Source organism: Momordica charantia (assembly GCF_013281855.1).
Source record: "Momordica charantia cultivar OHB3-1 chromosome 10 unlocalized genomic scaffold, Mcharantia_2.0 BLBB01000010.1, whole genome shotgun sequence".
NCBI lineage: Eukaryota > Viridiplantae > Streptophyta > Magnoliopsida > Cucurbitales > Cucurbitaceae > Momordica > Momordica charantia.
This window is the reverse complement of record NW_028275158.1, coordinates 8,659,840-8,675,850: the sequence shown is the minus strand read 5'-3', so window position 1 is coordinate 8,675,850 and position 16,011 is coordinate 8,659,840. Positions and strand designations below refer to the sequence as shown.

Here is a 16,011-nt window from a genome sequence, read left to right as displayed (position 1 = left end):
ATTTTCAATTTTACATCTAATAGCTCCATGACATACGAACGTATTAGACAGAACATTGAAAGGTTTGAAAGGTTAGGTCTTATTAGACACAAAATTCGATTTTTTATCGAATAAAAAACCTAACTATTGACACAAAATTGAAAAGTCATAGACGTATGAAAGTTAAAAAATATGTTAGATATTTTTGAAAAATCAATGACAAGTCCTTTAAGTTTAAAAACGAGGTTTGTAGTTTTAACCCATAAGTTTTTATGAGGGATTTAATGTGTTAATTATCAGGGTGTGGGACCAGAAAAGCACATGACAGCGCCTATAAATATGTAGTAATGAACAGCAATACAGCTCATATACAGGCATTTCACCAATTTAAACCAAAAGAATTTGTTAGATTTTCACTTCAAGAAGCAATTATGTCTCCTCAAGTTTCTGCTTCTAACATGAAGGCTCCACACGTTTCTAATACCAAACATCGACCCATTGCTTCTTTTCATCCCAGTATTTGGAAGGATCATTTTCTTGCACCAATTTATGAAGCACTGGTCAGTCCAATTTTCTTTGTTTATCTTAATATATATGTATCACCATGATTACTTGTGACCTGCTTTAATTTATTTATCATTCTTTTTTTGAGTACTTTTGTATCTCAGGAAGTAGAGGATGAAGTGAAAGAAGAAAGGGAGCAGTTGAAAGAGGAAGTGAGGAAGATGCTAATTGTCGTCGTGGAAAATCCTTTTGATAAGCTTAAGTTGGTTGATTGGATACAAAAATTAGGGGTATTTTACCACTTTGAAAAGGAGATCAATCAAGTCTTGGAACACATGTATGTGACGTATAAAAACTTCTTGAATGACTTTGGCGATGAAGATCTTAATACCGTTTCTCTTTTATTTCGAATGCTTAGACAACAAGGTTACAGAATTTCATGTGGTAAGTTCAAAGAAACAAGAATTACATTATCTTTTTATAACATACCTAATTTTTTTTCGGCCTCTCAAAATTGGAGCAGATATATTCTCAAAGTTTATGAAAAATGATGGACAATTTAAAGAATCATTGAGGGGTGATACAAGAGGAATATTAAGCCTGTATGAAGCAGCACACCTGAGGATACACGGAGAAGATATTCTTGAGAAAGCACTTGATTTTACAACTAATCATCTCAAAAAACTGGTTGCTGATTCAACCTCTCCATTTACCACTGAAATTAAGAATGCCTTAAAGTGGCCTATAAGAAAGGCTCTCCCAAGAGTAAAGGCAAGAGATTACATGGTAATCTATCAACAAGATCCTTCACATAATGATGCATTGCTTACTTTCTCAAAATTAGATTTCAACATATTACAAAAACTTCACCAAAGCGAGTTGAATGCAATCACAAGGTGCATATATATTTCTACCTTTAATACTCTCTCATTCACAATGTCAAGTATGAATATTTCAGGATTAAAAAATATTTGCAAAGAATTTTGCACAATATGTTAGATTTATGAAATTGCTTATCCAAAAAAAAAAGAAAGATAAGTCTTAAAATGATTTTTAAAGGAATTGGTTCTCAGCTAAATATATGTTTTACATATCTCCAGGTCATAACCATTTATGCTTTTGATATTTTGATTTTTAATTTTTGGTTTTTTGGAAGAAAATCATACATATTTGATAACGATCTTTTCTTTCCTTCATAAAAACTTCCTCAACCAGTTAAGCCTGGCTAAGTTCACATTTGACAACTTCGTTTTTTTTTTTAGAAATTTAATATCCTCACTTTCTTTCCTTATTGTAACTATTATTTCACTTTATTCTCTTCTTTCAAACCAATAAATTTGTATTTTAAAATTTACTGACTTCTAAAATAAGAAGAGTGTTTATTTATTTTATTTTCAAATAGTTCCAAATGTGTGGGCCCGACAAGCTACGTAACATTGTTATCACCTGCGACTACATGTCATAATCTCTTAGTCAGAAATAGATGTCTTAACTACTTTAAGTTATGCTCGGTTAGACTCTCTAATGAGGTTTCTTAAGAAATCAATATAAAGGAACTCATATTAGATTTAAACACGTGGATGTTTAGCCATGTATGGTATTATAATTTAAAGTTTTTATTATGCAAATGAATAACCCTCCTTAAATATATTCTCATGAAAAATTTTAAATAATTGATAATCTATTGATTATTTTTTTTAACATACCGTAAATTACTAGGTGGTGGAAGGATTTGGACCTTCCAAGAACTTTACCTTTTGCTAGAGATAGAATTGTGGAGTGCTACTTCTGGATATTGGGTGTATATTTCGAACCCCATTTCAGCATTGCAAGGAAAATATTGACCAAAGTGACCGCTATGACGTCAATTTTAGACGATATGTATGATGCTTATGGAACATATGAAGAACTCGAAATCCTCACTTTAGCCATCAAAAGGTCATTGTTGCTTCTCCAGTTGTTTAAATTGATTTTATTATTGGGTTTATGTTTGGAAAAAGTTTTGCGTTTAATTAGATTTTCACTTTTTTAGAAATATTACTCAAAAGTTTTGTCACAAATTTGAAAACAAATTATGATTTTCAAACAATAAAAACCAAATCAAAACTTTTTTTGAATCAAATTAGCTCTTTATATTTCAAATTTTATTTGTACAGCCCATGTGCTCGAAATTAACTTGATAAATTTTTCATGAGTAATAAACTTTCAGATGGGATATAAGCATGGTCAATCTACTCCCTGAGTACATGAAAGTTTATTATAAGACTCTCTTAGAACTCTATGAAGAAATTGGCAGAGATATAGGCAAGGATGGAAAGTCATATCAGATTCACTTTGCAAAAGAAGCAGTATGGTATCTTTTCCTCCTTTGTTTTTTTTCCTTCTTATATGTATGAGCATTTTAATTTATCTTTTATTCCAACAGATGAAAAGACTAGCTGAATCCTACTTTAAAGAAGCTGAGTGGTTAAGCAAAAGGTATAGACCAAATTTTGATGAGTATATGGAAGTGGCATTGGATAGTTCAGGCTATGCAGTACTCGCAACCATTTCATTCGTTGGCATGGGTGATATTGCAACAAGGGAGGTATTTGATTGGCTCTCAAAACACCCTAAAATTATTGAAGCCTCAACAATGATTTCTAGACTCATGGACGATGTTATGTCTTACAAGGTAAATGTTGGGAAAAAAATACTTGTGCACACGACAATATGCAAATAACACGAGCAACCCAACGTATTCTAACTAGGATTTTCCCCCTTTCATTGTTATAAGCAAGTCAAAGTTAAAAAAAAAAAACAGTAAAAGAAATATGAGAGAAACAGAAACGACACAAAGATTTATACTGGTTCACCCCAAGCACGAGCTATGTCCAGTTTTCTGCAATATGGAGGTTCCACTGTATTGGGAAGATTACAATGGGTCTCACTAGACGCTCTACAAAACTCTCTCCTAGATGCTATAACAATATCCACCAAGCTTCTAATTACTACAACAATAGGTACTTATGAATATGGAATGAAAAACCTCACTAACCTCAAAAGAACGGACTATCAACAACGCTGTATAGACTATTTTCTCTATTTTTTCTCTCTCTCTCTCAACACAACTGCCACCACGCTCAATATTTTGGTTTCTTTTTTCTTATCAGCAAAACCTAAAAAGAAAACTTAGTAACATATATATAAGAATGGCGGCAGACGTTGGATAACAATTAAAAACAATTTGAGCTTCCAATTTTTAGGCTCATTTGTGGTTTTGGCTCCACGTCCCAACAATAAATTGGTCACGGCTTAAAAAATAACTAAAAAAATAGTGATATTTTGTGTTAAAATATATATTTGCTTCTTTTTTCAGTTTGAGCAACAGAGGGAACATGTTGTTTCTGCTGTAGAATGTTATATGGAGCAATATGGCTGTTCAGAAGAAGAGGCATGTGTTGAATTTAATAAGCAAGTCGCAGAAGCATGGAAGGACATAAATGAAGCTTGCCTTCATCCAACGACTGTTCCAATGATTTTTCTAATGCGTGTATTAAATCTTTCTCGAGTTATGGCGCTACTTTATGTAGACGAGGATGGATATACAAATTCTAAGGGTAGAACAAAATTTCTTATCGAGTCTCTACTTGTTGACCCAGTATCCTTGTGAATGTAACTAGGAGACAAGTGGGTTCTTGAAACCCAATATTTAAGGCCCACTAGGGTCCGTTGTAACATGAAAAATTTACAAAAATAAATGTTTTTTGCAGCGGTACAGAAATAAGAATTTTAGGACAGTATGACCCCCGCTATCCAACACAAACCCAATACTTGCATTTAAAACACATGATTATTAGATTATTATTGAGGAGGACCAACCAAAGAATAAGTCGATTTTTTTCTCAAAAAAACAATAAAAAATAAATAAGTCAATTTGGATCATGACTTTTATTCAAACTGAAGGAGAAGGATCCCACATTGAAAGTTAATTCGTTTTGAGATTGAATTTCATGAAAATTATATGGGATCAGAGCCTAAAAAGTTCAAACGAACATCTAGCCCAAAAAATGGGATCCGACCAAGATTTTTTAACCCAAAAGAGGAACCATCTTTAGGGGACATGTTAATGATCCCATGTTGAGAAGATAAGGGAGACCCAACAATTGTTTATAATAAATAATAGAGTACTCTTCTAACTGTCAATTCATTTTGAGATGGAACCCTATGAATATTGATGGCGGCCCTTTGGCCTTTATGCCCCTATACCTTGAGGGTATGCGATTGTCCCCACACCCGTACATACGTAACGGATTATTGCTTGGTAGAAGTTGCATCCCATGTGGCTTGAACCCAAGTCCTTAAGGATATTCCTTGAAATCTTAAGCCACGTCCCAAGCTATCTCTCGAGGGCCGATCCAAAATGAGATTCGGGAAAGATTGGTAAATCCAAAAAAGACACCATTTTGAGAGACATATTAAAGATCTTGCATTAAAAAGATAAGTCACATAAGAAAGGTTTATAATATAAGTGAGCTCTACTAATTTTCATTGCCAATTTTTTTAGATGGAATCCTATGAATATTGATCTGTGTCCAGCCAATATTGGTGAACCCAAAAGATGTGCTATCTTGAGAGGGCTTGTTAAGGATAAGATAACGGGTCTAACAAGAGTTTATAATATAAGTGGACTACTTCACTCATTGCCAATTAGTTTTGAGATAAACCCCTATGAACATTGTTATGATATTAGAGCCCAACAAGCTTAAGCAAGCATCCAGTAAAAAATGAGACTTGACCAAGATTCGTAAGCCAAAAAGAGCCACCATCTTGAGGAGACATGTTAAATATCCCACGTTAAAAATCAATTGATTTTGAGACGGAACCACATGAATAGTCGTAGGTTAAGAGGCAAACAATTCACATCTAGATGGGGAGACTTTTATCATTTAGTAGGCTGCCCCACAACCAAAACAACTAACAATAAGGACCCACTGCACAATTGAAATTGGTAACAAATCTTTAGCCATGCTCAAATATCTTGTTATTAGAGCCTTTATTTGTTATTTAAACTAGATAGGAATATTGATTTCTTAATTAGCAAAAAGAATTTGTTGGCTTTCTCGAGCTTCAATCATACCATATGTTTTGATGATAACAAACTTAATCTACTGATGATTTTTGTGTTTCAAAGTGTTCAAAGTGTAGAGCTTGAAAAGACGAATCCAACGCAATTTGAATCGCTCAAATCGGAGTTCAAACGAAGAAGTTATGACCAAAACAAAATTGGAAAGGAAAATCCTACGTGGATGATGACTTGGACACGCGGACCAACCAGAAGATGACACGTGGCAAGATGCTGACGTGGCAGCTGACGTGGATTCTCAACGGTCACTTTCTGATGACGTGCACTCCAACGGTCGGATTTGATGACGTGGCGGATGACGTGGCGTCCAACAGATAAATTTGAATTTATTAATTTATTAATAAAATTCAAATTATCTTAAAATTGGAGCAATGAATTTGGAGCAATGAATGAGCGACACGTGGCATTTACTATTCATCCAAGTTTGACTGGTCAACTACAGATTATTTTAATATTATTTTCCTCAACTAATCAAGTTGTGACACGTGGTAGCCAACGGCTAGTTTTTGGTTTCTACCCCTATTTAAGCCCGAAAAAAATTTCTAAAAAATACCCAAAAAATTCTCAAAAATCCATAATATTCAGCTGAACCTTTTGAGAGACTTTTTGAATATTTTTCTTGAGTTTTTGGGGTGTATTGAGCGGTTTACTTGGCTATTTGAGATCCTTTAGGTGTTGTGGGATTCCATCTTCTTATCTACTCTTTGGGAGAGTTTTAGTGTGTGAAAAATCCTTATTTCCACACTTATTTGGGTTTCGTTCTTGAGCCCGGTAAAAGGAACGAAGTGTGGGTTTCAATCTTTGTCCCAAGAAAAAGGTTGGGTTTAGTTCTAGATCCCGTAAAAAGAGCTGTTTGTAAGGTTTGGTCTTGATCCCGCAAAAGGACCTGGTTTCCGATCTTGAACCCGTAAAAGGATCGTGCTTAGTGAAAAATCTCGAGAGGTGCTTGGGGAGTGGAGTAGGCCGAGGGTTTGCCGAACCACTATAAATCTCTTGCGTGATGTTTTCTCTATCCCTTACTTTTTATTTATTGCAATTTATCTTTTAAGTATATTTTCTTTTATTGCAAATATATATTGTGCTTATTTTGAATATTTGTTTCATGATATTTTGAGTTGCTTTAAATATTTCATAAATTGTTTTTGTTTAAAAAGTTTACTTGGTTATTTGATTTATGCTTAAATTCGAAAAATTTTAGTAAATTGATCTTCAACACTATTCACCCCCCTCTAGTGTTGCCATACCGATCCAACAGAATGATATCAGAGCGGGTTGCTCTTTTTCGAATCAAAAATATATTTCAAAAACTATTTTGTCTGAGTTTCTCTCTAACAAGTGATTTTGTAGCAAGATTGCTCTTCTTTGAAAATTTTATCTCATAAAAGATTTTGAAAATTATTTGAGAAATTTTTGAAATTATCTTTGAAAATATTTTTTTTGAAAAGTTTGAAAAACTTAATTGTTAGAGCATTATGGCAAACTTTGTGGTAAATGGAATTGTTGAAGGTCAATCTCCCAAGGGAGACCAAAATTGAGAACTGAAAACAGGACCCGATATTTAAAGGGAATGTTGCCCTAGCTGACAGACACGCAAATCCCAAGGGAGACCAAAATTGAGAACTGAAAAGACCAAGGAATGAAATATACCCATTTTCGGGAGGAGAGTTGACGCCAGAGAGGGGAAGTTCACCTGCTGAAACGAGCTGACTGCTTCTTCGTCTCTGTCATTTAGCCATTTTTCTACTATAGGTTGTATTTCTTCTTCTTCCATTTTGTTTTCTTCACCCATTATGAGCTAAATCTCATTTTGGGGGAGCTTCACATGCTGTAACTGACTTGAGACCGAACCTCTAGTTGCTATATTTATTTTTAAGCAAATCTGAATTCATTTCTTCAATCTTCGAGTTACTGTTGGTCGCTGTCTCATGTATGCTAGCTTCTATATTGACCCAAAAGGGCTTGTGGTTGCTGATTTGTTTTGTTTGTGTTTAGCGCTTTTCTATAGCTATAGGGATACCTAAGAATGGGGTCCCCTAATCATGCCTATAGCTTAGGTTTTTTGCTTTGGTATTTAGCAACGAGAGTTGTACTTACTCATGTTTGGGGTGTCTCGGAAGGGAACCGAGTCAAGCTGGACACTAATAAATGTTAGCTACACTAGAGGATAGGTTGATAACTTGTTAAAGCATGCTGAATCTCCCCCGCCTTTTCCATATCTGTTAATCCCCCGTTATCACTTTATGTGCTGCTACTTTCTTGTATTGATAACTTCGAAACTTTTGTCTCTTGCAAGGTTCTGTCGTCATGTTTTGAATTCAAAATAAATGAGAGCGCAAGTGTACACCCATCACAAGTAGTAAAAACGGAACGAGTATTCCGAGTATCGATCCTCAGGGACAAATGAAGTCTTTTTATAGGAAATGTTAATGATCGGAGACTTTGTAATTGAATTTGGGGTGACAAATAATAAGGATAATGTTGGTTTTGATATTTAAAAACTCAATGCAATAAACTCAGCCCAGTTACTTCAAATTAGCTAATAATACACAACTTTTTCCAACTAGGCGCCAGACGGCTCTCATAAATTTTCTTCGGTTTTACTTCGCCATCTTCTTTTGTCTAAGTTATTTTGAAGGTTTAAGTCCATTCCTAATATGTCTATTAGAAAAAAGAACTTAATTTAGTAAGAACCAACCGTAACCTTAGGTCGAGGTCCTATGTCTAGGCTACCCGAGCGAAATCTTTATGTCTAAAGTATTCCTCTCTAAAGTTAAATCAGTAAAGTTGTGAAAACGTATAAACCCTTTCAGTATTGATGTTTGGTTAAAACATTAATTGGACAAATCAAATTCCAACTTATGGAAACAACTTTAAGTGATAAAATAGGAGAAAAACGCCTTTTGCCTCGTTGGATTTTAAAAAACTTTAACTAACTATCCATAACTGGGCTTGGGAAAAATAAATTTAGCTCATGATGATAAAGGGAAAACAAAATTTAATGTTCATGGAAGTAGACGACATAATTAAAGGATGAGTATAATTAAAACAAGCTGGAAATTATGGAGTTGTAACCCGAATGACCCTAACCCCTTCTCTTTCAAGATTGGGGAGCAATACTCAGTCAATTCCACTAGGTTGTGTGATTACAACTTCGTAATGAGAATGAGAGAGATAAGAGTAACAAATAACTTGCTGGAATTTTAATTAAACGAGACTAAAACTTACAATTGAAGAATAATAAGCTGGAAAATAAAGGGAAAACTTGAAATAAGTAAGGTTTAAACAATAACAACTCAAAAACTTAAAGGGAAAACAAAAACAAGCTGAGAAGTAAATGTCTAAAGCTGAAATGATCACTCCGGGATGATGAATGAAGAGAATGAAATGCTGAATTTATAGGGACTTCAAGGTGGTTAGGAGGTTGAGAGCTTTGTGGAGAGCCATCCATTTCAAACACCTTTTGTTTAGGTAGTTGTTGAATTGGCAACCTTTAATGTATGGAAGACACGTGGCAGAGCTTTGGAAGGCTTCAAATCACACCAAAACGTGTGTTTCACATTAAGGGCAATCTCGGGATTGGGGAAGGCATCAGGCGCCTAGCTCGAAATCTTCTGCACAAAAGTGTAATTTTCGTTAGAATTCAACTCTAAATAATGTAAAAACGTCATATGTGCATGTATAACCCAAGATAACTTAAAATGAAAGGTTTTGGATACTATAATAAGCTTAAAATACGGTTTCCGAGTTTAAAACATTAGAAAACAGCATACATTTAGCTTCTTTTTACCCTTATGAACAAGGGAAATCAATAACTTGTTAAAGCATGCTGAATCTCCCCCGCCTTTTCCATATCTGTTAATCTCTCGTTATCACTTTATGTGCTGCTACTTTCTTGTATTGATAACTTCGAAACTTTTGTCTCTTGCAAGGTTTTGTCGTCATGTTATTACTTTATTTTAATTTTCCTAGATAATATACATACCCAAACTCTGCACATTTTTATTTGTTGGTATCTGCTTATATTGTTAAAATATCAACCAAAATTCCCTGTGGATACGACCTCATTACGTACTACAACCGATGAATCGTGTATACTTGCACGCGTTGTCGACTCAGTTGTGTGGACGCAACAAGTTTTTGGCACCGTTGCTGGGGATTTTTGCGATTTTATTTTAACGTTGAGATTTATAGATATGATGCTGAAGTGATTTTTCTTGTTTTCATATTTGTATTTTGCTGTGTGTTTTTGCGAGGTGCATGAGCGATTACGAAGGATTAGAATATATTATTGATCACGAAATAGAGCGCACCTTCCACAGAAATATACGAGAGCAGAGGTGACAACAAGCGGTAGCCAACATGGACAGAATAAATCAGCTAGTTCAGCCTAATGCGCCTATAAGACCAAATGTGAGAATAGAGGAAATAGTAGATGGGGTTCCTATCGCTGCTCACCCTGTTGTAGCAGTGCCCCCTCTCAATGTTGTACCCTTAGCAGACGACATCGACAGGGAAATCAGGGCGTATACAGCTCCGGCATTCTACAACTTCAACCCAGTTATCACGGAGCCAGAAATTGAAGCTTCTATGTTTGAGCTGAAACCAGTGATGTTTCAGATGCTCCAAACATTGAGTCAATTTCATGGACATACTACGGAGGACCCATCAGCATTTTAAATTATTTATAGGAGTTTGCAATTCATTCAAGGATGAGGGTATTCACGGGAAAAATTACCGGTTTTGTAATTAATTTGAATTATTTTTAGAATTAATTTGTGTTGTGGCTTAAGCTATTTCCGTATTCACTTAGAGATGAAGCCAGAACATGGTTGGAGTTTCTTCCTTCAGAGTCTATTACAAGTTGGGATGACTTGGCCAAGAAGTTCTTGATGAAGTACTTCCCACCCAGCAAAAATGCTAAGTATCGTAGTGAGATCAACAATTTTCAGCAATTTGCTGGGGAATCTGTCAATGAATCCTAAGAGCGTTTCAAGCGATTATTGCAGAGATGTCCTCACCATGGGATTCCAAGATGCATACAGATAGAGACATATTACAAAGGTCTGGATGATGCCACACGCCTAGTGATTGATGCGTCTGCAAATGGGGCTTTGCCACGAGCGTTTAAGACAGGCCACGTCGTTCTTAAAAAGGAGTTACAGCGCGTAGGAGCGTTCAAGCCAAACTAGGAGGGACCATATAAGGTCCATGAAGTAGTTCGACCCAGTACCTACATCTTTACCGCCTGAATGGCTACAAACTGCCTCACCCATGGAATGCTAACCATTTACGTGTATATTATCAATGACAAGCAGTCTAAATGTATTTAGATTGTAAATATCATCAATGAACAGCCACACTCTTGATATTCCAGTCTACCTCATGTAGCTGAGCAATACTCAAATGGGACCGAGGGAGCGATATCAGAGCGGGGCACGCAGTTAATGTGTAGCTCGGCTAAGATAAATCCCTCCTCATAACTTGAGCGTTAAAAAGTTAAACATAAACTTAACACGTAAGGTCAGATTGGTCGAACTGCACACTTAAGGGTCAAAGTAAAAAACAAAATGTAACCAGAAGGTAACAATACATTTCTTTGAAAAAAAAAGTAAACGAAATAGAATCGCCCAAGTATCTAGGCTCAGGAGATGATACAAAATAGTGAGTCAAAGCACATGTGCTCCGACCTAACAAAACTTAAGCCATAAAGAAAAAGGGAGAAAAGAAGGTAAGAGAATCAAGTGTCGCCATCGGCCTCCTGCTGATCAGCAAGGACACCATCAAACTTTTTGATCGAGCCTCGTCCTCATCCTCCTCTATTGCGGGCTCGTACGCCTGGTACACCGGGGCGAGGTCTAAGTCGGGAGCAAGATTCTTCACCTCAGCAATGGTGATGTTGAAGCCTTCATTAGCTAGGTCCAACACTAGATCATCGAACTCAGGGAACTTCTTTATGGCTAACTTGAGAGCATCAAAATCCTTCATTTTTACCTTTTGATCAGTCTGACTAAGGAATTTTTCTATAGATGAGGTTGATTTGGTCAACTCATCGATCTCTGTTCGAGCCTTCGCTAGTTCAGCCTTTAGTTCCTCAATTTGTCTGGTGGCCTCGTGCTCACCAGTGAAGCTGACCTTTCGAACCGTCAATTCTTGGCTGACAATCACCCCGACATAGCTGGTTGTAAAGTGGAGCGGTAACATCTAATCGATTATGTTATGGATGTAGTCCCAAGCTTCTCCAGAAAGGCTCCCTCATTTTCTTGAAGCATTAGAGCTGGGCCAGTTTTATAGGCTTTAAGGGCGGCCTCGCATGCGGACTCTCTTGGCGAAGCTTGAAAGGAGTACGAAAAGTCATTCTTCAGTAGGGATGGAGGTTGAGTGTCTCATCGAAGCGGATGCTGATTGGTTTAGGAGCAGACCGGAACGAGGCCTCGTCCGAGCGTTTTCTCATTGGGTCAGTCGATAACTGACTCTTCCGTCGGGATGAAGGGAAAGCCAGTAATGTTTGCAAGGGGTTAGCTCGGAATGGGCGAGACGACCCTTCAGACCCACGAGGGGTCACGTCCGACCTCCCACATTTCTGAGAAGTCTCGCTAGGTGTGGATCAGGCCGCCAGGCACTTTCTGAGAAGCTAGTAATGTTGAGTCTCGCTGCGCATTCCAGTTCAAACTAAGCTATCTCACACTAATGGAGGTTGATATCATCTAGAATGTCCTCATACCAAAGCTTGTCTAGCTTCCCCACTCGATCTTTGACCTCTAAAGAGTAAGGCTGACCCAAGGAAGTGGTCTCGGAAGAGTTGTAATACAAATAAATGTGGCTAGTTAAGTTGTGACGAGCAAAGCCACAGGACTGACCGACCTCTCAAAACTTACCTACTTCCCCAAATTCGGTTGGGACTTAGCAATACGATTCCCCATCTTTGGTGGCCAGCTAGTCCCCTCATACGAGGAACCACTTGTCTCTCAATAATTTGTTGGTCGAGGAAGCATGGATGATATTATCAAAGGTGTTCCAAGCCGACATGTAGTACCAACCTGGAAATTCCTTTTACGATTTTATGAGGTGGGTTGCTAAAAACTGACCTACATCTAGCAATAGGTCGGCCTAACCTGGGCCGAAGCCTTACCAAGTATAGTATAAACCCAGTAGACTAGCCAAACCGTTATGCACAAGCTGATCCGGGGCTAGATTTATGGCTGAAAGGAAATGTTGTATAAATGGGTGTAGAGGAAGTCGGACCCCACGCATAAACATTTGTGGGTATAATCCGACCTACTTTGTGGGAGGGTTGTCTAAGAGCTCACCGACCTAAGGGAGCCTCATCCTAATATCTCGGGAATTATGTACAACTCTCGAAGTTCTACCAACTCATCCTCTGTACATATGGAGGGGGAAGTTTCTACGGCGAGCAATGATTCATGAACAGATTCACCTTGGCCAAGGGGGAGGGGTCCAACCCTACCCTAGAAGGCCCCACATCATCGTATAATACCTAACCTGTGCAGCGCTGCAAAATCATTCTTCCTTACTAAGAAGACGACCTACTTATACTTAGAATAATTGAAAAATAGAGATAATGAACTGCACTAAATGAGTTCTGAGCTGAGGATACCATGAAAGCAAAGGAGCATAAGAAATCTTGAAGAATTTTGGATTTCCAAAGTAAGAAAAGTACAAAATGAATTCCATTATTTATAGTACTCGCCAAATGTCATCTCAGCCGTTCGTTGCATTCAAATCTGACGGTCCATATGGGATCCTGCCAAAACCAACTAAGCATGACGTCAGCTTATGTCAACTCGACCGTTCCCGTTCCACTCATTTTATTTGATGAAATCTCAAGTCAGTTTGCCACTTAACCATGACACTAATCTGAACCGACCTAGCACCTCAACATAGGGGGGGCAATGTTGGAGGTGATTTTCAGCTTCACAGTGGCATATCTTGATTGGAGGAGAAGGACATACGTGGTCTTGTGATGGTAAGGGCAAGTTTCGTCACCTCGGTATTGGGATCTAATTACCGAGCCGACGCCCATTATAGCCAAACCAACCCTCTTCAACTTGCGTCTTGTTCCCCTTTTTGTGGGTCGAACCAACCTGAGGTACACTTGGTTCAGCTTACCACCCTGACAGACTCCACAATAGGACGCTGTGATTTACACTTTCCTTAAAGAGTCGTTGAGGCACTGTCTGGGACATTGTCGTGGAATTCGCCTATAAATACAACTCATTTGTCTCCATTTGAGGTACGCGAACACTATATTAGTCTCTAAATACAACTCGGATTTTTTCTGACTTAGGTGTCAGAGTGTTTTGTGTCTTATAGGTCTCCTTTCCAGCGCTCTCTAGCTCGTCCTCTAGGTCATCTTCTAGTCCGAGCCGAGGTTCCAAACCACAATGTCTTTTGTTAACTTACATATCTATTTCACTATCATGGAAAAAAGTTATGAATGCTTTCAAGTAAATATGAATATAACTAAATGTTAAAGGTATTTATTCCTTCTCTTAAAGTTGGACATTCAAATTCTCACTCCTTATACTATAAAATTACCACTTGTTTCAAAAGGAATTATAACTGATTATATTGCAAGTATTGGATCTCAAATGCATAATTTGCTAATGAACCTATTAACAACATTTAGAAAATAGAGATTAAATTGAGAAGCATCAGAGAAGCTGTTTGATAATCATTTAATTTTATATATATAATTTTTATGTTTTACAAAATAGTGTCGTTTCATAATCAGTTTATGCATTTTGAAACGTCAAAAGCAAGTAGTTTTTAAAATATTTTTTTTTTTTCAAAATCTGGTTTTTATTCAAATATTATATTTTTTCTCTTTTACATATAGCAAATTTTCTCAAAATATTTATTATTTTTTTGAAGTAAAGAAACAAATTCTCAAAATATTTTTTCTCCTCTGAAAAAAAAAATTGTTCTCTCTATTTTTTCTTCCTCCTCTGAAATTTTCATTTATCTATTACTTTTATTTTTCTTTATCTTGTCGGTATGTCTCTCACTTTTTTCTCTAAAATTTAAATATTTTTTAAAAAATTTTCATCTCTAAAATTTTCCTCTATAAATTTTATGCTCGTGGATCTCTTTAATTTATTTTTCTCTCCTATATGTTTCTCTTCGAGATTTTTCTCTCCAAAATTTTAATTTATATTTACTTTTATATTTCTATTCTAACATACATTTCACTAAATTTCTCTGTCTAAAAGCTTTAATACTTTCCTTAAATTTGGTAAAATTCCTCCGTTTAATCTCTCCCAAATTTATCCTTCTCAATCTCTTTCTAATTTTTCTTTCTTTAGTTTCCTCTACTCTCTAACTTTATTTTCTCAATAAATTATCTCTTTCTAAAACTTCTCATTTTTTATCTAGTGTTTACCGGTATAAAATTTATTTCTCTCTCTATAATTTTTCTTTCTCTTACTGATCTTTTTTATTGTTATCTTAGTTTTTTAAATTTTTCTAACTTTTCTTTTAATCACACTAAAGCTAATTTCTTAATGTGCTCTGCATATTTTTTTGTTCTCTCTCTCAATCTATCTAGACTGTTAAAGGATCCCACGTTCATAAAACAAGGAACCTTACATAGGTTTATAATAGACATGAACTACTACACTCATTGCCAATTAGTTTTGACATGAAACCCCATGAATATTAATATACACCATTCTGATTTTTTAAAATATAGAAAACCAAAAAAGTATAGTTATCAAACATGCATGGTTTTTTTATTTATAAAAACAAAAAATAGAAAAACAGAAAAATCAAAAAGTGAAAAACCAAAAAAAAAAAAAAATTATCAAACGAGACCTGAAATGTAAACTTCTTTGAAAATATGTGTTAACTCTAAAATATCCCAAGCAAAGGCAACTCTAAAATATCCCAAGCAAAGGCAACCCATCTTAGTAACATGCTTGACCTTGTCACTGAAAGAGTATAAAGGTAGAAACATATATCTACCTTGTGATTGCATTCAACTCTTTTCGCATTTAATAGGACCTCATATTTCAATGCGGTGTCTAATAGATTCGTAAGTTAGAGTTACTAGACACTAAATTGAAAGTTCAAAAACATATTAGATACAAAATAAAAATCTGAAGAATCTATTATAACTTATGTACGTCACCATTTTTTCTATCCAAGATGCCCCTTACATGAGTTCATGTGACACATGTCATACTCATCCCTCTCTCCCGTCCCGCATGTGGCTTTAAATATCTCCGCTCTATTTAAAAAGCAAATATACCAACAATTAAAAGCATTTTGGAAGCCAAAGGCGATTTGAACCATTTAGTTTAATTTTTTTTGAAATATAACAACATGCATGTGGAGTGATGAGGATTCAAAACTCACAACTTTTTGGTCGAAGATATCGATGATAT

At 36.0% G+C, this 16,011-nt stretch overlaps 1 protein-coding gene across 1 annotated transcript; it reads left to right on the top strand.

The window, feature by feature from the left end:
• The first annotated feature begins 357 nt into the window (after window positions 1-357).
• LOC111012779 ((+)-gamma-cadinene synthase) lies at window positions 358-4,255 on the top strand. The gene is made up of 7 exons (XM_022287040.2): window positions 358-539; window positions 648-927; window positions 1,007-1,379; window positions 2,203-2,421; window positions 2,693-2,831; window positions 2,909-3,157; window positions 3,842-4,255. Exons 1-7 carry the CDS (start codon window positions 411-413, stop codon window positions 4,133-4,135), a joined length of 1,683 nt encoding a protein of 560 aa, XP_022142732.1. The 5' UTR covers window positions 358-410; the 3' UTR covers window positions 4,136-4,255.
• The last annotated feature ends 11,756 nt before the right edge of the window (window positions 4,256-16,011 follow it).